Source organism: Diabrotica undecimpunctata, chromosome 2 (assembly GCF_040954645.1).
Source record: "Diabrotica undecimpunctata isolate CICGRU chromosome 2, icDiaUnde3, whole genome shotgun sequence".
In the NCBI taxonomy this organism is placed as follows: domain Eukaryota; kingdom Metazoa; phylum Arthropoda; class Insecta; order Coleoptera; family Chrysomelidae; genus Diabrotica; species Diabrotica undecimpunctata.
In genome coordinates this window covers 158,560,566-158,584,680 of record NC_092804.1, presented here as the reverse complement: position 1 = coordinate 158,584,680, position 24,115 = coordinate 158,560,566, and the positions used below count along the sequence as shown (strand labels likewise).

The following is a 24,115-nucleotide window of genomic DNA, read 5'->3' as shown; positions in this document are numbered from 1 at the left end:
TATATTATATTCCGATATTTGTCAAGAATATCAGATTAAAAGTGACTTAAACCACATATTTTTTGAATGTCAAAAGTATAAACAACCCACCAACAACCTAATTAAAAGAATGATGGACAAGAACATCCCACTTCCTATTAATATTATCTTTCTATCACTTAATGAAAAGAAAATGTTTGACTGCTTGATAACCTTTTTGTCTGATAGTAAAGTATGCCTGTAATTAGATGTGTAACCTATGTTTAGAAAAAAATTAATAAAAACAAATTAAAACAAAAGGATTAAAAAAAAGGAATATAAAAAAATACTTAAAAAAATAAATTAAAAAAATAAATAAAAAAAAGGATTATAAAAAATATATTATATATAAATAAAAAAAAAATAAAATATAGTAAAACAATCACTAAGTAGTACACAGTAGGTAGATATTTTTATTTGTAAGATGTATACACTATGTATTTTACATGACGTCTGTCAATAACTATTTAAAATAAAGGTATAATATAGTATTTATTAACATAGTATGTACATTAGCTAAGTATGGAATAACTATATTATTATTATTATATTAATCATGTTTCACTTATTCTTTAAATATTTATATGCATATTTAAATTCGATAATAAAGCGCATGCTGATTGCGACTGGCTGAATGACAATTGTCCAAGCCAAGAACAACAAAAAAAAATAAAAAATTTCTCTGTCCTTTTTTATGGTGTTAAAGCGACACTAATTCTAAGGTTTGGTACATTTTAAACAAAAAATTCGAACGGGATTACTTAAAGAAGGCACCCTTGTGAGATAATCAACCACATTTAATCGAAAATTAAAATCAAAACCAAATTGGCGGACATCTGAAAAAAAAGTTAAAAAAAACTCGATTTTTGTATGTCAAAATTATTTTTCTTTGCCTTTTTTTACTAAAAAGTAATAAATTGTCTTGTAAAGATCTTTCCTTTACGTAATCCCTTTGGAATTTTTTGTTTCAGATGTGTCAATCCTGTGAATTAATGTCCGCCATCGGACACCTTTTTTGAGAATTTAACTGAAAGCCCTCTAGCGCTCTCTTTTTAGTATATCCTAACTAAAAAAATGTTTTTTTTGTTGAATTCGAAGACAAATAATATTTAAACATCATGTTCGATTCTAATATTGCATGTTCGTATGTAATAAAGGAGCTGAGAAATTTTTTTTGAAAAATATGCATTTTTTTCACTTTCTTACCTGCATTAATATGCAGGTAAGCTTAAGATCCCGTGGACTGACCGACAAATGAGAAGGTCCTTAGAAGAATGAAGAACCTAGATGTACTGGCCATCATCAAATTTAGAAAATGACAATATTCTCCTCTGGCAGCGATAGATAACAGTTTGCAAACAACGAAGTATCCTTTGGATCAGATTGTGGGTCACATTAGGCGGAAGATTGTTCAAATTGCACCAATATGTCGCGAAGCTCGAATTTCTGGGGCCAGCACATGACTCGTAAACGTCTCATCCCAAACATGTTCTATGGGTTTGATGGGCCAGCACATGACTCGTAAACGTCTCTTCATCTCATCCCAAACATGTTCTATGGGTTTGATATCTGGACTGCGATTAGGCTAAACAAATCGTGTGATTTAAACCTCGTCAAGATGCTCAGCAACTACCCGGGAAGTGTGGGGTCGTGTATTATCATTGTGTTGTCTCCAAAAATAACATAAACGGTAAAATATAGTCTTCTAGAAACAGTGGCAGGTACGTATGCACGGTCAATGTGCCATTCTCGATAAACATAGTCGCAAACATAATTAAATCTTTCCCAAGTACTTTCGCTCCATAGAGCATCTTCAGGGGCATTTCGTCAATTTTGGGCTATCCAACACTACACTAAACAAGGACAAATAGTTTAAAATTATTTAAAAAAGTCGAAGCTACATTCTGGTCGGCAACAGGAGAGAGAATGATGCCTCTCGATTTCTCGAGTATTATTTTCAGTGTTAAGAAGCGCTCTTAGGTATACAAATGCGTTCACTGCTTCGATGACGTCGTTTTCTATAACAAGTGGTCGTAGGATTTGTGGTTGCGTGCTTATTTTCATATACTCATTTTGTTGGTGTTTATTATTAAACCCATTTTTGTAGCTGATTCTTTTAATGCTACACACGCCTCTTGTTCAGCGTTTTCCGTTCTCCCTACAATAATGATATCATCAGCATACAGGAGAGAGGGTCTCCCTGGCGCAGCCCTTTATAGGTTTTAAAAAGTTCAGACAGTTCCCTCTGAATTCGTATTCTACATTCAACTTTTTCAAGAGTTTAGATTAGAAGAAAAAAGACAGTTAAGATTTGATTTCACGTACAGTGCGTCTGTGTATCCGCCTTATACGTATTTCGCCCTAATAGGGCTCTTCAGAGACAGATATTCACAGTCGCTCTGAACGTGAAAATAAATATTTCCTGTCTTAGAAAGCAACTCTAGCATGGCTTCGTATAGACGCAAATAGCTACATCTGATATTAAAATCCGTAAACTAATTTTCGAAACCAAATTCAGATTTCTGTTTTAATCTGTGCCTTCTAAGAATTGCAAGGCAAAACAGACGTTGATAAGTTTAGATTAGATTTTTTAGTTTAGAAAGATATTTATATATTAATTTATATACTAACAGCCTTCGAAATGTTTTCAAAAAAATCAATCATATTTTTTTTTCAGGGAAATGATAGTTGGCAAGGAAACGACAGTGATCAGGTAAGTTTTTATTTAAATATTTAAAAAAGTTGATATAGTTTTTGAATCGTAAACTGTTTGTACAATCTGCTTAAGAGCGTATACGCAAAATTTCGGGCCAATGCTTTTTAAATGCATTCATTTTTTTCGAATCCTAAAAAAACTAATAAGTATTTTTGAAAAATTTAAACGCAGAATGAAAGAATACATTATTACTGAGTTCCGAAAGTCCCTGAAAACTTCTATAATGTTTATTTTAATAAGTTTAAAGGGGTGAAAAAAAAAGGGAAAATTTAGTGAGATTTTTAATTTTAAATATCTCATTCAAAAAAACTTTTTGTTTATTCTAAGGGACATTCGGCCGTCGGTAATAATGTAATCTTAAATTCTACGTTTAACTTTTTCAAAAATATTTGTTAGTTTTCTTAGGATTCGAAAAAATGATTGCATTTAAAAAGCATTGGCCCGACATTTAGTTTCTACGCTCTTAATACACACAGACATTCATTAATATGTTTAGGCCCTCTATACAATAATGTATTATGAAACGAAAACGTACATAACAATAGATTGCCTCTCGCTTTTTCCATTACAACTCTGGATTTAAGCAGTCAAATTCCCGCAATTAATTTAAGTCCATTTTTGTCTATTTTTTTTTTTTTTTCAGAGAAAGATATAATTTTGTAATTACGTTACATAAATTCTCAAATTTCCCCGTTTTAATATGTGTACTAATAGTAATTTTAATATTATTATTTTCTTCGTTAAGTAATTTTTATTTTGTTGAATCTTTCCTTATTTTCTCTTCCAATAATTTTTCTACCAGAATCGTACGCTTTTTCACTGAATCATCCCTGTTCTTATTAGTTTAACCGAAAAATGTAAACTGAATCGAAACTGATTTAATTCAGGTGTAATACAATATTTACACAGGGCATCGCAATTGGGGATTCATCCATTATTCAAAAATTATTTGATTATATAACAGGTATACATTACATCGTTTCATTGGGGGATACTGTTACATGTAAAATTTGTTTATACTGTATAAAAGCAATTAATATAAAGTGAATGTTGTTAGCAAATATAAAAAGTTTATATTTACATGGACTACATCAATATGGTAATTAAACAAACATTTATTGTATTTTTTTAAACGTTATATTTGAACATCTACCAATATTTATTGTTTTACAGTAACTTATTTAACTTTTATGAAAACTTTTGAAGAAGACATTTTACAACACAGAATTTTATGTGATAGTTTCACCTTCTCTTAATGATAATATTACAAATGAAGGAGTTGGAACAGAAAGGGTATAAGTACGTCTAAGTTGGTTTTGAGAAAATGACTTCCAAAGTAATTTTCATTTTTAAAATTCTGTACAACCCGAAATTATTCGTAGTCAGAACTGATCACATCGTCTTCGTTTTCATTTTCTTCTGTAACTTTATTAACTGCACTCGGTCCCGGCTCCATTGCTTCTTCTGATGTGTGATCGTTTTTTTAATTTTTATTTTTTGTCGCCGCACCTTCGTGTTTCATATTCGTATAGAATGCATGGTACACTAGAGGTATATAATCCAAAAGAGTTTGCCGATTTTTCCATTTTTCAAGCTTAATTGGCACTGAACTTATGTGAAGTTGCGTAAAAGTTTCACTAATACAAAGCGATGGCCGTCCAGATAAGTTAGACCCGCATAAACATTTTAGGAATGTACAGATATCATTCATAACTGGCTTAAATTCAAACAAAAATGAGTCAAAGCCTTTTGCATATCGTCGGTATACTGCGAAAACCAGATAAATGACAAATTTTAAAATATTGAGTTAAGTATACCAAAATTCTCAGCTTTTTCCGCTCTACATACAGGTAAAACCCAATAAATGATACGACTTACCATTCAGCAGATAATTTGTGTAATAAACAAATAAGTTACACCTAATCAACTTTTCATTTTCAAATAAAACAATATATCGCTACTTACTTCCATAAAATTAAAGTTCTGTTGCATGTAAAACAAAGTAAGCCCACATATATTATTATGCCGGACAACAATATATTTCTACTACTGCAAACCATATTCAGTAAAAAGGTGATAAGTGTCAATAATACATTTTACGTGTATGATTTATTAAAATTTCTCTTTCATATCCACTAGTAAAAACCTTTAAGTACACTTACTTTATTTTACCTGAAAACGGGTTGAGTTAAAATTTAGAAATGGTTATAAGCTAAACCCATAAATGATCTTATAACACAAACACAGATAGAATAACTGAAGACAGCAGTTCAATTCTTGATGATTCTGAGAACAATATAGTTTCAATAATGGAATCCATTTTTGATAGTGACTTTTCAGATGTAGACCCCACATATCAGCCAAGTGAAGAGGGATCGCTCTCTCTAGGAAGTCTATATGATTTACACACAGCTGTCTTTGATAGCCTAAATTATGAGAAAAAAGATACTGAACTAGGTGCACCCACGAACAATTTAGTGTCAACTGAAATAGCTAGTTGGATATTAAATCTACTTCTTGACAACGCCTTCAGGCGTGCTGAAGGTTTGCCTTATGAGATAAAAAAAAGACCATAGACCAGCAAAATTGCCAAAACCAGTTAATTGTTCAGAGTGCTTTTACAAATGTGCCAGTTATTTCAGCGAAGATTACAGACAAAGACTATGTCGTGATTATTGACAGTTAGAATATGTAGGCCTGAAACATTTTCTTATTGCACGTAGCTAGCACAACGGAGCTACCAAAGAGAGTCGTTGCAGTTCGTTAAAGTTTAAAAAACCACGTGCATTTTCCAAAAAGTGTTACTTTTCTTTGAATGGTCAAGACATACAGGTATGTGAGAAATTTTTTTGTAAGACACTTTGTATATCAGCGTCGTTAATACAGGATGTTGTAAGAAAAACTGATATTCTAGGCTGTTATGCAGATACGGATAAAAGAGGCAAGCATACACCGCCAAATAAAACAAGCAGTAAAACCCGAAAAATCGTGAAGGCTCATATTGAGTCTTTTCCAACCATGGGCCCACATTATATTCGCCAAAGTTCAAAGCGTAGATATTTGGACAAAAATTTAAGTATAAGAAAAATGTACCAACTTTTTATAAATGACTGTGAGCAGAAGAAACTGGAAGGTGTTAGCGAAATTACATATCAAAGAATATTTTCTAACGACTATAATTCAAGCTTTTTTGTTGCTAAAAAAAATCAATGTTTAATTTGTAATACATATGATAGGGCTAATCCAACTGACAAATCGGATTTAGAAGACAGTTACAGAGAACATCAGAGAAGAAAAGAAGTATGTAATCTTAAAAAACAAAATGATAAGAAAAGATCTAATGAACAACGGGATTGTGTTTCAATTACTTTCGATCTACAGGCCGTACTACAGATTCCAAGTGGATTGACTGGAAAACTATATTATTCTCGAAAATTATGTGTCTACAATTTGTGTGTATATGAAGCCGCATTACCAAATGCAGCTTACTGTTTTGACTGGTCAGAAATTAACGGTAGACAAGGAAGTTCTGAAATAGGAAGCATTATACTCCACTACTTATCAAAATGTGTTCCAGAATATGTAAGTGAAATAAGTTTATTTTCTGATACCTGCAGAAGACAGAATCGTAATCAGCATATTGCAGCCTTACTATTATGGGATGTTCAAAACATAGACCATTTAAATATTATTGAACACAAATTTTTAGAGTCTGAACATTCCTATATGGAAGTTGACTCTATGCAGAGTAATATCGAAACCGCTAAAAAACACAGATCTATCTATGCGATGCCAGATTACTTGTCTGTTTTTCAAAATGCAAGAGGAACTAAAAATATCAAGGTTGATGATAAAAAAGTATGTATAGAACCATACAAATGTAAAGAAGTTAAATACTACGACTTTTATGATTTAAAAAATTTGTCACACACTTTAATTAAAAACCGGACAAAAGATCAAAACAGCGAAAAAATAATGTGGTTGAAGATAGAAATAATGAGATGCGTGAAAGGAGGGACAAACAGAATCTATTTTAATTATGACATGTCAACAAGCTTCAATTATTTCCTTACTGATACTGCACGGCAGTCAAAAAGAAAAAAGCACGCCAAGTTATCAACTAATACAAGCAATCTTGAAGAACTTAAACGACTTTATGATGCACATTTGCCAATTAGCATAGCAAAAAAGAGAGATTTGGTACAGCTATGGGATAAGGGAGTGATACCAGAGGAATATCACGGGTGATATCGTAATTTGAAACCGGGAAATGATGTAACAGCCTGCTTTCAGTGACGAATCGGACGAGGAAGCCTCATAATAATAATATTGTTATTATTATATTCGAAATAAATTTGATTTTTTCTATAAAACTGCCTATCATTCATATAAATAATAACTATAACTACACACAGATGTTAACAAAATTTTCAGGGAAAACCAGTTAAATGTCATAAATATCGACTAATACCTTAAAACATTGCTATTACCTAGTAAAAGCCTCATATCTCGATCACAAAACTGGAAAATATTATACTTGGTTTATTATATTTGTGTTAAATATGTTATTTGAAGAGTAATTGATTTATTTAGATTTACAGGTAAAACCAGGTAAATGATAGCATTTCCAACTTAAATTTAGGATTAGTCAGATAGGTGCCTTAACTTTTTCAAACTAATGATAGAATATCATTTCAGATATATGCATCTTTCACTAAAATACCTAATATCAAAAACAGGCTGACTGCTTAATTCACAATAAAAAACTAAACTTTAAAAACGTTTTTTCTCGATTTCGGTATTCCGACATTTACCTGGTTTTCGCAGTATACCGACGATATCTAAAGTATACGATATCTCTAAATTTAAGAGGTCTTCCTTCTATTTCTTTTTCTGTTTCTTTTATAAGCTTATTAAGTCCTTCAAACAAAAAAAAATTTCCTTTGTCATGTTGTGAACTATAAATTTTTTGCAAGAACTTGCGATTACGTTTCTCCAGTGATCGGGACTAAAAACTTGAGGATTTCTTTTTTTGTTTTTTTTTCAATCAAACCAAAATTCTTGTCACATTCCATATAAGTGTGACCTGGCTCAAGGAATTTGTGATGTATTTCTTTAATGTGGGTAGCTTTCGTTAAATACATAAATAACTTGCAAATATTTTTGTTTTTATTTTGGCCCCCACACGAATCGCTGTATGTTATTACTTTAGTAACAGTGAATGGTAGGGATTTGAAAAATGCACAAGGCACGACCCTATCTCCTCTGAACCCCTGCCAGACACAGTTTCATCCCATGTGTACATGTGGCCTGCTCCAGTGAGCAAATTATGGACGCAAAAATTGTACGTCCACAGTTGCCTTAGATAAAACACCTTTGAAGTAGTAATGGCGTGGCCAACGTTTGCTGTAGATCGAAACATATTACCACAGTATCTTTCGAAGTTTTGTTACTTTTAATATCCAGTTCTTTTATATTACATGCCCTTTGCGCCTTTCTTTGATGAAGTTCTAAAGACACTGTATCATTTTTATTACTAATTTCGTTTCCAGAGTTCTTTACAATATTCTGCAAGTTGTCGCACTTTGAGCAGGTGTCGGTGTGGGGTTTGTGAAATCGCAAATTAAATTCACTGTTAAAAACATTACGATAGTAACTCATCTTAACGATTGGCTTATTATTTTAGTTACAATATTGTGTATATAATAAGTACATCTTTGCGACGCTAAGATCTGGGGAAAGATATCGGGTATTTAAGTTATCTTTACTAGAGTAGTGGCTTTTGTATTTAGGGAACATATTTATATGCTGAATTACAGTCTCTCGAGTATTTTTGTAAACTTTGTTACCACTTTAATTTTTTCCCCTTTTATCAGGCTCTGTTATACCAAATCTATCAGTTTTTTCACATACTGTAGTAAACCGTCTATTACTAATATCAAACGTTTGGAGGAAAAATGCTTTACATACTCGCTTATTTATTAGCATGATTTTTGTCGAAAAATTTCGATGTTTTGTAGATCCTTGATTCCTCCTAGCAACTTAATCATTTTTATGTAAGACAATAAATATGCTGTTTGCAAGTCGTAACTAGGAAGCTTATAAAATTTATCAAATAGAGCTTGTCTATCTACCTCAGAAATAATTTCGTTACACTTAAATCTGCATGTATGATCAAAAGGTCTTAATTGCTTACTTGGATGGATGACGTTCTTGTGTCCTACATACTGCTTGCCTTCGGTTCTTAACTTCTTTTTTTCATTTCTTTTCCAGGCGCCGATATTCCTGTTTCGTTTTCTTGTTTTACTTGGCATGACATGTGTAGATTTGCTAGCACTGCTTGACTCTGACTGTTCAGATTCTTCTGAGAAATGTACATCATCGTCTTCTGGTCGATAGTCTTCATCTTCTTCCGTTTCATAAGGATCTAACTCGGATTCAAAGGCATCTGAAAAAACAGGAACATAACCATAAAATTAAAGCTGAAATTATCCATTTTGATCTTACCCTCTTTGCTACTACTAGCCATCTCCAAAAATACAGGGTAATAAATATATTTCGGTTTATATAACGCACATTAACTCTGTGCACAAAACCTTGTAACACACAACTTCAATGAAAACGCACTAGCTGCAACAAGTACGTTAAACAGTCTACTAGAAAATGTTGAGTGCACAAACGCTACAAGCGATATTATACCCGTTCTGCTCCAACAACTATGCAGGAATTGTTAAGTAGGTTTTTCTACCAATTAATAGATGGCACCAGGAGTAACTAAACATGCTTATATCGTTTTTGCTCCGAAAGAACACACACTCTAGTATTATTTTCTGCACTTAACTCAAAAAATGTAAAAATGCCTTTCTGCTCCAACCCCTTCAAATGATAATATACATACCGGGCTTTTAATGAAATGGAAGTGAATAATATATTTTTTGACCATAAACTTCAATACATAAATATAACTCCGTAAAATAGTTTCGAAACACAAGTCAGATTTCTGCCTTAATCTGAGCCTTCTAAAAATTGTAAGGCAAAGCAGACGTTGATAAAGATGTTAATAGAGACATGGGGAATCTAAAATTTGCATTCCACGACATGTCTCCTCAACTAAGCAGAAATAATTAGCGAATTGGTTTCTTGTACTCATACAGAGTAGATCCGAATAAAATGAAATGTTGACTGTCTTTTTCATTCAACATAAATATAAGTTTTAAAACTTTAGAGTAGGGATAAGTAACACGCGGCCCGCATGCGACCCGTTAAACATGCTTATGCGACGCGCCGAGCGTTTCTAACATTGAATTTATTTTATCGACTTTCTACTATCAATATATTACAACATATAAACACAACCGAATATAAAATAAAATCAAATACACTAAAAAACACACTAAACAGTGTATGAAGTGTACTGAATGATGTAACTGCTGTGATTGGGATGTCTAAAGAGAATTATTTGTGTTTTATTTGGGTTAGGTGTTATTCTCTATCTCCCGCTCCATTTATCGACCTGGTCTAGGTGATTTTGAGCAAACCTACAGAGGACATCTGCATCTCAAGATGTTGTTACAAGAGCAGTGTCATCTGCGTAAGGTAAAGTAAGTGTGCTTGTGTTACTTGGATTAGCGAAGTCGCTGTTGTATGTTGTGTAGAGTATTGGTGCCAATACGGAACCTTGTGGCACTACAGCTGTAGGGGTAAATGAGGCTGAGAGATGACCTCCAACCTTTACCGTGATTTTACGTTGAGTAACATATGAATGCATAAGTCTAACGAATAGAAACAGCAAGCCAATGTTCAGTATTTTCTTAACCAGTCTGGCATGCCAGACATGGTCGAAAGCTTTTTGAACGTCGAGAAAAACGCCTATTGAAATTTTGTGGTCGTTTAGACTTTGTTAATATCTGTGACCATGTCAACGCCGTTGTGGTGAAATGACCTTCTCTAAAGCCGAAATGAAACGTAGGGATGATATTGTGTTCTGTGGTAAAGTCCACGAGTCTTTCCTTAAGGATCCTCCCAAGATATTTAATAGAGAGATCGGCTTGTAAGAGTTTACATCGGTCTTGGGTTTGTCCTTTTTTAAAAGTATTATTGTATTTGCTACCTTCCATGGTGATGAAGAGTCTGAGAGTGGCGATGACAATGTTCGTCAGGTTTCTGGCAATGTTGTCAGGCCCCGGTGAATTTGAGTTGGCGATTCGACAAAAGTGGTCGAATGTTTGTTGATCCATCGAATGTTCATATGGTTCCTGTGAATCGAAAGTGGTAGCGAGTGGTCAAATCTGTAGTTATTAGGGATGGTAAGTATATTTTGTAAATGGTTTTTGAAGGTATCGGCCTTCTGTTGATCGAAATTATTGATTTGATTAAACACAAGGTGAGAGGTGTTGCTGGTTCTCTAGTTAGGATTTTCAATTTTTTCAAAAGAACATTACGACGATATTTGTCATATTTCGAATATTTTTTGATGACACAACATTCTCTAAATGTCTAAAAAATGTTAGCTGACATTATCAAATTCATATCAATTAAAATAAAACCACTGTAACTGTGCCATAATTTGTTTTAATCCAAGCGATCGATTTTAAATTGAAAATGGCTGTTGTTGCTAAACTCGTTATTCAAAAAAGAGGCATAATTGCCTGATTGATTGACAAATGCCCCAATAAAAGCTTTACGTGGTATGGTTCATTAATTAAAATTAGATCTAAATGTACCTTTTAGCCATTTTATATTGGGTCCATTTAATTTTATAAAAAGAATAAAAATATAGCCACAGGTGAATTAAATCGTGTTAATGGAATTTGTACTGGCAATGTTAGTTAAATATTTTTAACATTAATACCCGATAAAAAAAAATGCTCGACACTCCATTTTGTAACGTTAATGGTGATAATATTTAAGTAAAACTTTGAAATATTTATTGTATAATCAATATTGACTTATAAAGTATTCTACATATATCGTTACACTTATATCACTGTTTTAACTAGAATTTACAATTATGTACGTTTTAGCTACTATTAATATCGATTTTTGCATGAAACTTATTTATAACCTCTGTGTATTTTGATTATGTTTCTCAAATGGTTGCTGGACTCTTATTGAATTCTTATTGATTCGTGACAATTCTTTGATTTTTTACATAACCGCAGTTTAGTTTTGTTGCAAGGTTTAGTATTAATATTTCGTTTTCAATCATAATAGAAATCCGAAGATTTTTTTTTGGCGAAAATAAAACTCAGATATATGTCTACTGCGCTTTCTACAATATACAAAGCAGATATATTGATAAATTAACTGACAAGGAGAATCTAAAATTTGCATTTCACAACTTGTCGATCCACCTCGGCAAATATCCTTCGCGAATTAGTTTCTAGTACTCACCAACATGAGTCAATAAATAAAGCAGAAAGACGTTTGAGATTTAATTTTAATGCAGAGCTTCTGCCATCCTCTTCTGAGCTTCTACAGGTCGCTCTGAGGAGAACTAATAAGGTCGAAATATGTATAAGCGGATGGCAGGAGCCCTATATTCAAATTAAATCTCAACTGTTTTCCTCCAGCTATTCCCCAGTGTTAGTTGATCCTCATCCGTTTTCTTGCTTGACCCGTTTTTTTATAGTTTCCGGATGCTTTGGGTTGATAGTTTTTCCATTTATATTTCCATAGATGTATAGGTGTTTATGGCTGGTGATGTAGTTAGAATGGAGACCAAAAGATTGCTAAAAAGTGCGCTGGACAGTAAAATACAGAGCACAAGAGCAAAAGGAAGGCCACGGATAAAATGGGAGGATGAAGTGGAAGTGGATGAGCAAAATTTGCTAGACGTAAGAACCTGTAGAAGATCGGCGCGGGACCGGCAAGGTTCAAGGCATAGTTTGGAGGAGACCAAGGCTCGACTTGGGCTGTAGTGCTATCGGAGAGAGATGTATTTATATATACATGTATATATATATCTAAAGTATTCAACTAGTGAGGTCAGAGGTTTAATCGGTCATTCAGGTTGGCAAATAAAAAAAGAAGTCAACTACTTCATAAGTTTATTGAAGACGTTTCGCTTTATATTTCTAAAGCTTCATCAGTTCTCTAAAATATAACAAATGACATTGAGTTTATAAGAAATACAGATATAGTTCATAACTTACAACTCAATATGTAGTATGTTATCGATGTTATCATATCTACTGTACACTTTACTCCTTATTTAAAACTAACTTAACCAAAAAAGAAAAAACAAAGAACAAAAACAAAAAACACACAAACTTTGCAGAAAATAATGTTCATATCGTAGATATGAATATTTAAAAATTTTAAACGAACATTTGGCTTCATTTAGATGGTTCTCCACTGAAGACCAACAAAGTTCTGATTTATTGCAATCTAAGCAAACGACTTGACGCGATACCGAAAATTTTTTTAAGGGCCATGTGTCACCAAATTCCAAGGTTTGAGACAATTATGAACTTCTACAGGGGACATTGCATAATTAGTTGGACAGGTGGAATTTATATGGCGGAAATATTTGATATATTATTTTTAATTTCATTAAAAATAATAAAAATAAGATAAATAAATTTAAAATAAATATAAAATAATTTAAATTTTAAATAAATAAATAAATAAATAATTTTTTTTAAATAAATAAATTTAAAATAATTTAAATTTCAATTTAAATTAAAAATAATATATCAAATATTTCCGCCATATAAATTCCACCTGTCCAACTAATTATGCAATGTCCCCTGTAGAAGTTCATAATTGTCTCAAACCTTGGAATTTGGTGACACATGGCCCTTAAAAAAATTTTCGGTATCGCGTCAAGTCGTTTGCTTAGATTGCAATAAATCAGAACTTTGTTGGTCTTCAGTGGAGAACCATCTAAATGAAGCCAAATGTTCGTTTAAAATTTTTAAATATTCATATCTACGATATGAACATTATTTTCTGCAAAGTTTGTGTGTTTTTTGTTTTTGTTCTTTGTTTTTTCTTTTTTGGTTAAGTTAGTTTTAAATAAGGAGTAAAGTGTACAGTAGATATGATAACATCGATAACATACTACATATTGAGTTGTAAGTTATGAACTATATCTGTATTTCTTATAAACTCAATGTCATTTGTTATATTTTAGAGAACTGATGAAGCTTTAGAAATATAAAGCGAAACGTCTTCAATAAACTTATGAAGTAGTTGACTTCTTTTTTTATTTGCCAACCTGAATGACCGATTAAACCTCTGAATTCACTAGTTGAATACTTTAGAAATGTATATATATATATATATATATATATATATATATATATATATATATATATATATATATATATATATTAGGGCCTAGGAGAACAAATTCGTTAATCTTCCTGTGCTCGAATCGGTGTGAATAGAGTGTTATGACTCATTTTAGCATCCCTGCTTCATCAGACACTCGGGCTGATACTAATTCAAACTCGGAAAGTCCAACGAATGTCTCCTAAAAAACTTTCCCAGTTATATAGACCTTTTCCAAAAGTCTATAAAATGTTGAAATTATTGAGTGAAAAGATTAAATTGTCTCCAACCAAAGGGATGCACCGGAACTATCATTCCCGGTGGTACACCTTTTTTCAATTGCTCACTTATACTTTTGTGCGAAAAAATTACTAGAGGAGGTACAAAAGAACCAGCAGCCTTTATACAACAGACAATAGTTATAAGTCTCCTTAAGTCAAAGCACCTATTTGTTTTTCCCCTTCATGACGATTAGTTTCCTAAGTTTGGACTAGGTATATCACAGTTATTCGTGTGTTTTCGTCCATATTATAAATTTTGTCTGAGTTATATGCGATGTAAACTGACATTTCTACATTAAAAATGAGGCACTAAGTATTACATAAGATATGTTTAGATCATTATTTAGAGTTTGATTTGGTACTTGGCAAGTGGTACCAGTTACCATTCTCTGTTGGATGGTTGTCTACACCCCATAGTTCTATATCAAATGTACAGCTTGGTTTTAGTATCGCCTTATATTTGGTTCTTTTACTTTCCACGGCTAACTAAAATTTTTTTATTCATTAGCCAGCTAACGATTTTAATTTTTAAGTAGCTCATGTTCACGTCTCAACTTTTTTATGTGATTTCTGCGTTAATTTTTTATAAGATTGTACGTAACTACGGTGTTATGAAACGTGATAAATTGATAGTTGCAAACAAACATGTATTTTACATGTCAGAATCAAATTCAAAATCATAATGTAGAATAGATACCTATAATAAAATAGAACTGAACAGGAATATGCTAAGGCGATTCGGGTATTAGTTGTAATGTAAGTACATATATTACCAAATTTATCAAATACAAATTATTTTTTAACTTTACCTCGTATATCAAAAACATTTCATAGTTGTTAGGACGGAATATGGCGATTTGGGTATTAATTAATATAATGTATATTACCAATTTTATCAAATACAATTATTTTATAACTTTACCTCGTATATCGAAAACAATTTATTCATAGTTGTGAATAATTATTAATCCACAATCCATTCTACTACATATGCAACCACTGAAGCCAGAGCGCATCGATTCAATGTCTATCCATCCACTTGTTCCTGGTTACAAGTGCATTGTTGAATTTAATTAACTCCTATTACTAGGCAACCAACCGTACAAAGCATATCTTTTATAATACCTACAATGATTGTCAATATCACTCACTCTACCGTTATAATTACAGTAAGAAATCAATTTGTGATTATGTACGGTTTCCACATTTCCAGATAGATATACTCATAGATTAATATAAGATATTATGTTCCTCTAAATCCCATAATATTTGAAATGACTCATTCGAGAGGAATCGGTGAGGCTCGTAAATCTGGTATTTGGTTCTCACACGCAGGGCCGGCGAGGCGACGCTGTACTATTTAGGTATACACAACTATTTAGGATTACATAATTTATGTAATTAATTATAAATTTGCAGTACTTCAAGCTGTTTAATATACAGTAAAATTTATTTGAATTAAAAAAATGCTGAAGTATCTAGGTACATACCTATAAGCAAAACAAATAAATTTATGAATTTTAAAAATATTCGCCATTGGAAAAATTAACTATAAATAAAGTGCAAAACTTTTGTTTCATTCATTCAATTAATTTTTATTAATTTTATAAAAATATGGCTAGAATTTTTTGAAATTAATGTTGTACTTATTGTTATATATTTACAGGATTAGGTCTGTATACCCTGTTGTATCTTTAATATGATACAAAAACTTCATTGTACAATGTAGGTATTTTTTTCATTTTTAGTATATTTTGATAAAGAGTTAAATATATTCGAAAGCTCAACAAACCTTTAAGAGTTTACACATGTGTGTTATTTTACTATTACGACCACAAAGATAAACAGCATTTTCTTTCAATTCATATACGGGTAAGAGAATAGTGGAGCTCTAATTGAAGAGAAACGCAATCATTTTTTTTTTATTTCAACGCCTTTTCTCTCTACGTAAAAGTGCAAAAGATGATGTTTTTCAAAGGTAAACTGTAGATGTATAGTCGGTATAAAAAGTTATTCATAAACTCCGTCCAATAGCTTCCAGTAAGCTTGGATTTGTAGTTTACCTCGAATCGCCATAGAAGAAAAATCTCTTAACTTAAAATCTCAAGTTTCGCAGTATACACTGATCGAATGATTTTTTCTTCAGGTGGATTGGCATCTTCGATTTGAATATAACTGTCAGTGACAGGCGAACAATGGCAGGCAAACAGTGGATTAGATTGGCGCAAGATAGAGAAAGATGGAAGCAATTGGGAGAGACCTACAATCAGGAGTGGATGGAAAATGGTTGATAAAGAAGACTATAATAAAGCATTCGATAAAGTACGACATAAACAATTAATGAATGTCCTGAAATCAAAGAAGATTGACTACAACGACCTCAGGATCATATCAAATTTATACTATAAACAGCGAGCAAAAGTACGTGTTAACGAACAGCTGTCAGAAGAAATTGAAATAAGGTGTGGAGTGAGACAGGGATGCGTATTGTCGCCAATTCTTTTTAACGCCTACTCCGAAGAGATCCTGAAAAACGCTCTTAAGGGTGAAACAGCTGGAATAAAGGTAAATGGAGTTCCCATTAACAACATTAGATATGCGGACGACACTGTGATCTTAGCCGAAAATATTAAAGATCTTCAGAGACTGGTGACCAGAATAGCGGAGTATGGAAAAGAGTATGGTTTAACAATCAATGTCAAGAAGACGAAATTTATGAGAATATCGAAAACTCAAAGACATAACGAGAATCTTCTAATAAACGGAACCAATGTCGAACAAGTGGACAAATATGCATATCTGGGAACAATGATTAACTCCACAAATGATTACATTCAGGAGACCAAAATCAGAATAGAAAAGGCTAGAGCAAATTTCAACAAAATGAGAAGAGTGCTGTGTACAAGGGATTTAAAATTGGAACTAAGAGTTAGGTTGGCGAGGTGCTATGTTTTTTCGACTTTATTTTATGGAATGGAATCTTGGACCTTGAATGCGACATCAATGAAAAAACTGGAATCATTCGAGCTGTGGGTGTATAGAAGAATTCTGAAAATATCGTGGACAGAACACGTCACAAACAAAGAGGTTCTGAGAAGGATGAATAAAGAAATTTTAAATATAATTAAAACAAGAAAATTGGAATATCTCGGACATATTACACGTGGAGAGAAATACACCTTGTTCCAACTGAGAGAGTGGTACGGATGTACATCAAATGAACTTTTCAGAGCAGCCGTCTCAAAAGTCCGAATAGCTATGATGATTGCCTACCTCCGCCGCGGAGATGGCACTTAAAGAAGAAGCTTGCTACCCAAAGGTGGCCAAGCTAGTTTCAATCTTCTGTTGATTTCTGGAAGTAAAGATTTATGTATTAATTGTCCCAGGTATACATACTCGTTTACTGTCTCAAAAGCAAAGTTGTTTATTATTATATCTTGGACATCCACTAGCTCGTACATGGTTTTTGTTTTTGTTAAGTTCATTTTTAGGCCAACATCATTGCTAGCTGCATTTAGGTCGCTTATAAATTCTTGTAGTTCTGCAGGATTATTAGCAATCAGAACGATGTCGTCTGCAAACCTTAGATGGCTGAGGTATTCTCCATCAATGGATATTCCTTTGTTCTGCCAGTTCATTTTGCTGAATATATTTTCTAGAGTTGCAGTGAGGAGCTTTGGTGATATTACGTCTCCTTGTCGAACGCCTCTGGAATATTCATAAGTGTTAGGAAAATAATTCTTCTACTCACATTTACAGATTGTGAGTAGAAGAATTATTTTCCTAACATTCATTTTGTATAACTAACTACATAATTCGATTGCTACTTCACTATACCTAGACTGTTCAAGTTAATAGCCGCAGCATTTCAACTCTGGATTTCGAATATATTGTCAAGTAGAAATATGTATTATTTCTATCCTGATTATCGAAGAGGATCGAAGACGACCAATAGGAAGACCACGAAAACGATGAAACGACAACTTACTGAAGGCACATTGAAAACCAGACAGAGTCATATCTACATAAAAAGAAGAAAAAGAAGATGTTTTACTACAAATTTAGAAAGTCAAAATAAAATTCTTAGAATAATTGCTCTTATTAAAGACATGCGACGTCAGAGCAATTTAATATAATGTTAATCAGTCAACTATGTCCCAAATAATAAACAGATATTGACAGCTTCAACAAAACTGTCGTATTACGTACCACGTCCATTTTTCGAGCGGGGACCTGTACGTTCACTTAAAAATGAAATTATTTAACAGCGACCTAGTGTTCAATATGTAATTATAAAATTGATTACTTTAATTATGTAATTTAAGGGTCATCTGACCTCGTTATACGGCTAGTTTCAACTACTATATAGGCGCTATTCACTGATGATGGCCCGATAGAACTGAAAACGTTGTGAAACTTTATAAATCCATTTTGGATATTTTTAGAATTTTTAACAAATTTATACTTTTTTACAAAAGAAGTTTTTACTTCATAGTAAGTTTTTTAAAACTATGATATATAGCCAACCACTAGGATTTTAGATTTTGAATTTTATTTTTTTTGTATTTTCTTATTAGAACCTAGTTTAAAAATATAAAAACTTATTTCATCCGAAACAAAATCACTTTCACTTACACCTGTCGCAGTGAGCAAGTGCTACCCTGATATCGGCTTGCGGTACTTCGTTACCGTGACGTATCTCGAAACGCCGCCATGTATCTACACCTCTGCCAGCGTTGCCTAGATCTATAATGCCAGCTACAAGTGGTTGAAAACAAACATTTGACGTTTTTTAACCGGTATAATGTTTTTTGCACATGAAAATCCGTCGGGTTGTTTAGAAAAGCTCATAAAGAAAAAACTCGGACGTAAAAGAACCTCGCGTAGTGCCCGTTTGTGTAGTTAAAAGTGCTGTGTTGAAAACTAGTTTTTGATTTTGTGTGTTTGTATGTTGTTCAAGCGGTTTGTTATCTAGTTTAGTGTAAAAAAGGTAAATATTCATGATATTTATCTGTAAACTTCCGTTTTTTATACATAGGATATTGTTTGTAGTAGACAATTTAAAAAGAAGCTTGTTAAATACAACATAACCTCAAAGACATCAACAAGTTGCTAGTTAAATTTGACAGATTAGATGGTCTACAGCACTGATTTCAGTACATTTTAATTGTTATTAAATGTAACAATACTAAAAATAGTTAACTTTATCTCTACTACAAACTACAGGTTTTGTTTTCTGTGTCATATCTAATAATGTGTTTTGAACACAGGTAGATCCTTTCAGTAAAGGTATTATGAATAGATGATTCAAGTTTTTTGTAAGTTTACAGACGTCTGATGCATAAAAAACGGTTGTTTGTTAACTGTACCATTGTCGTTGGTATTTTATGGTAACCTCGAGAAATAAAGTCAAAGGTTAATGCCCATAATGTTTTAACATAAAAATTTTATAAACAATTTTTAAAATAATATTTTAAGTTGTTATTGATATTTTATGAAACATGATATCACTGATAAAAAGTTTGCAAAACCAAATCAAACATTGCCTAGATACAAGGTGAGTCAGTGTTATGATATCCTTATCATTTCTCTAAGTACTGTAGCAGTTTTCCTCGACAGAAAACAATGTATACATGTTTTGTTATGTTTTTTTTTATCAGAAGGATATATTTCTCTAGAATGCCCTTGAGTTGTATGAATTGAAATTGTCGAAAGTAATTTTTCCACATTTACTCGAGATATATTTGACCAAGAAATTTTTGAATGTTTTTACATTGGTTGTACTTACGTCTTTATCACATGTTCCTTTTTGATTGGTGATGCAGCTGTTCCTTCTATTTATGTTAGTTAAATTGTTTAGTCCCAGAGTGTCATATTTTGCTTATTTTTTCAGTTTTTCAAGTCCTCTTTGCCTACTTTTCAAAAAGTATTTTTATATACTACAAAAGTAACATTCTATGCATCAAATCCTTACTTTTTGAAGAGGAGATTACGTCTCTTCTATGTTTAGTTCCAGTCGAAAGCATTTTCTAGAGTTCTATAAGCTTTTTTGTGATTTCCACACTAGTGGCCAAAATTCTGGAAACTACAAAAATTTTAGTTTTGTTAGCAGCATTCCTCTTTTTTACACGACTTACGAGTATATTATTTACAAGATTATTTATAATTTTATTGCATGGTTTTATGCGACTACTTAATATCTAATGTCTATTTGGGGGGGGGGGAGGGGGCAAACCCTCTAAAAATTTTAAAATAAATAAAACAGCCCTAAGCTATTAGTAGGATATATTAAAAAAATGTCAGAATGGTTAAGTATTATGAAGAAAATTAGTATGTTTTTTGCACATACACAATTCTGCGACTCATGGAGTTCTCGAGACGAGCAAAATCTTCTGGTGTATTTAACTCCAAACCAGTAAGTATTGAATAATGGCTTCGATCAGTTCCCTCTTGTTACTAGGTTTCAGCTTGATAATATCACTTGACCATAGATGTTCTATTGTATTTACTTAAATCGGGACTATTTCCAGGCCAAGGCAGGACGTCATGGTTTCTCAACCATTCCATGGAAGTCTTGGCCGTATGGCAGGGCGCTCCATCCTGCTGGAAGATGTATTGTTACAACAAATCTCTGATAGTGTTTAGACAAATTAGATTTTTATTTAACAATTTATTTATTTAAATAATGTATATTTACAATGTACGCAAAAAGTACATACAAATTATAAAAAGAGACGTCGAAATCCATAAACAAGAACCAGAGATACAGTTAACAGCTCCTTCTGTTGAAGGCAATCTTTTTCGAATTTGGCACATTAAAACTTTAAAGTATGTTCTTTTAAATATCGCTAATTTTATATCTCTTAGTTGTGAATAAACAACGCTGCTGTGAATTATTAAAAACAAGACTAACTCCGTCCGAAATTCTCCTAGGACAACTTTTCCTTTCTGTAAATTTGATTTGTATGAAAAAATTATTGTCCTACAGGCAAAAACAATAGATTGGAACGAAAAGGGCATCAATGTAGATGGAAAATTTTTAAATAACCTTAAATTTGCAGATGATATCGTCCTTATTGAAGACAGCTGTGATCAGGCACAGATAATGCTCCAAGAACTCCATACTGCCACAAAAAGAGTTATTCTTAAAATAAATTTTTGAAAAATACAATTTATGACAAATTTAGTCCACAACAAAAACATCTCAGTAGAAGACAAATATATTGAGCCAGTTGACTCCTATAAATACTTGGGCCATGAGATCAGAATAAGTCGAGACAACCAAACAATCGAGCTGAAAAGAAGAAAACCTCGCTTGGGCGGCATTTGGAAAGATGAAGGATATTTTTAGGTCTAAGATTCCAATGTGTCTGAAAAGAAAAGTATTTAATCAGTGTATTTTGCCAGTGATGACCTACGGCGCAGAAAACCCTAACACTCACAAGAACAACAGTGAGTAAACTACAAGTTGTGGAAAAGGCAATGGAGAGAATAATGTTGGGGGTTTCTCTACGTGATAGAATACCCAATGCTACTATACGCAAAAGATCAGGAGTAGCAGACGTTATTGAAAAGATAACAACACTAAAGTGGAACTGGGCAGGCCATGTAGCAAGATCAGTTGATGACCGGCGGACAAAAAGATTTTGGAATGGAGACCCCGAATACAAGCTAACAGAAATAGAAGTCTACCCCCAACGAGATGGACAGATAACATAAACAGAGTGATTACAAATTGGATTCAGATGGCGCAAAATCGGACTAAGTGGAAAAGCATGCGAGAGGCCTATGTTCAGCAGTGGACGTTAGAGTCTAGTTGATGATGATGATGAGGCAATGGTTAAAAAGTTATTGTCGTTGCTTATAAGCAAAAAATCGGTTTTTGCAAAATGATTTTGCAATATTCAAAATTGTATTTCTTCTTTTTCTTTATAATAATGATTAAATTTTCTTCTTTTATAAGCTTCCCGTAGAATAACTGTTACTTCATTGTTTACTGACTTTCGTACATTCTTGTAAAAAAATTAACCTGGAATAAACAAATAAAATAACTTTTAAACTATTTGACCGATAGCTTTGAAATTTTGATCATATTTTACGCCCCAAAAGTCCCTACAATTCATTTAATATGAAGGTTCTAAGTTTATTTTTAAGAAAGGTATTAACATTTATAAAAACCGAAATTTCTGACTTATCTTGCAACTTTCTAAACAAGAAAGAAGGATGGAAACGTTTAAAAACGCCATTTTGAAGGTTTTTAAAGATTAGACTTATAAGGTTCTTACTCTCTTTGTTTCAAATAGTTCACTTTTTGCTTATAGACGAAAATAGCGAAAATTTACCAATTTTTGACCTTAATTTGTTAACTAATTAAATGCAAAAAATCGTAGGAAACATATAGGTTCTTAATAAAGAGATCCATACTACTCAAAACAACTGTCGTTTTTATGGCGGCGTCAGTGTCACAAACAGGGTACGTTTTTTGCTTATTTCCCTGAACTATAATCAGAATTGCATGGGTGGAATTTTATTACATAAGTGAGTATTCTTTATAAAACTTGAAACGTCCCAAAAAGAGCAAATTGTCAGTCGGTTTTAGACATCATACTCCTCGTATTCTGTAAATATATTATAAGTATGTATTAGAAAACTTCATATCTATTAAAAAATTTTGTAAATATTATTTGGATAGTTTCTGATAACACAAAGATAACATTTTTTAAAAAACTTTATAGGTATACCTGATATTCCTGTATCTCTGACTAATTATTACACATTATTGTATATTTACTTTGATTACACAAAATGTAGGCCGAATACAGCTTGTATTATCACCAGTAATAAAAACTACCTGCTGTAAATGCCCTTCATGTTGATGTTATAATGAGAAACGCCAAATAAAAAATTTAGTTAAGTACCTTGATCTATTTTTCCGTAATTATGTGCTCGGTTGTGCTGGTTATCTGACAGGTACTTACGGAAATTAATGGTAGGTGATTATGGATATTTGTTTAGTATAATAATGAAACGAGTATTAAGTAATACAATGTTACTATTTAAAAAGAAGTGCAAAGAAAATGTATACGATGGGTAGCTTCATGGAATGGACAACTTAAGAAACGTAGAAAAGTTGTCGGTTAAAAAATAAAATTGCGATCATAATGAATTAGGAATTAAAAACGTTAAAAATTCAAAAGATTGATATTACATTTTCTCTTAACCTATACAAACTTGATTCTTATGGTAGACCGACATTCTTCCTCTTCTTCTTCCTTCTTGTATGTAGGCTTTAAAGCCTGTTTCTTCTTTAATATTAGCCTCCTAAATTGCTTAAATTATCGCACCATTTTTTTCTTGGTCTGCCAATACTTCTTCGTCCTATTCGTACTATCATATCCTCTACCATTTTTCCGTAGTTCAACGGAGAGGTGACTTGTTAAGTGTGTCTATTCCTAGTCCATACAGGACAAAAATATTGTACTACAGACACGTACGAGGCTTCGGTTGTTGACTTTGCACCCCTTGAATTCACAACCCACTTACTTCCTGCAAGGTTTAGGAGTTTGTTTCCCGTGTTTTCCCGTGTTTTTGTTTTGTATTTTGACAGCTGTATGTATCTACCAATGAGCGATCTCGTAAGACTTCAAGAAATTTAGGTTTATCTATGTTCTAGGTGTAGATCCTCTCAGGATATATTTAGTTTTACAGGCACTGTAAAATAAGAAAACAGCTTCAGAACAGTAGTAGGAGTTATGTTTGAAATATATTGACATCATAGTCAAGATCTCTTCCATTGTACATTCTAATTGTTCGACAATTTTTC

General features: G+C 32.4%; 1 protein-coding gene across 14 annotated transcripts in view; it reads left to right on the top strand.

Annotated features, from left to right (window-relative positions):
* The window catches only part of dlg1 (MAGUK family member discs large 1), a 1,569,679-nt gene that overhangs the window by 977,522 nt on the left and 568,042 nt on the right, over window positions 1-24,115 (top strand). For 13 of the 14 annotated variants that reach the window (XM_072523856.1, XM_072523863.1, XM_072523859.1 and 10 more), the window contains one exon: window positions 2,696-2,731. In XM_072523856.1, coding sequence (XP_072379957.1) covers window positions 2,696-2,731 — 36 coding nt within the window. Of the gene's footprint in view, window positions 1-2,695; window positions 2,732-19,007; window positions 19,283-24,115 lie in introns of those variants that run through there. The other variant, XM_072523868.1, reaches the window with a different exon arrangement.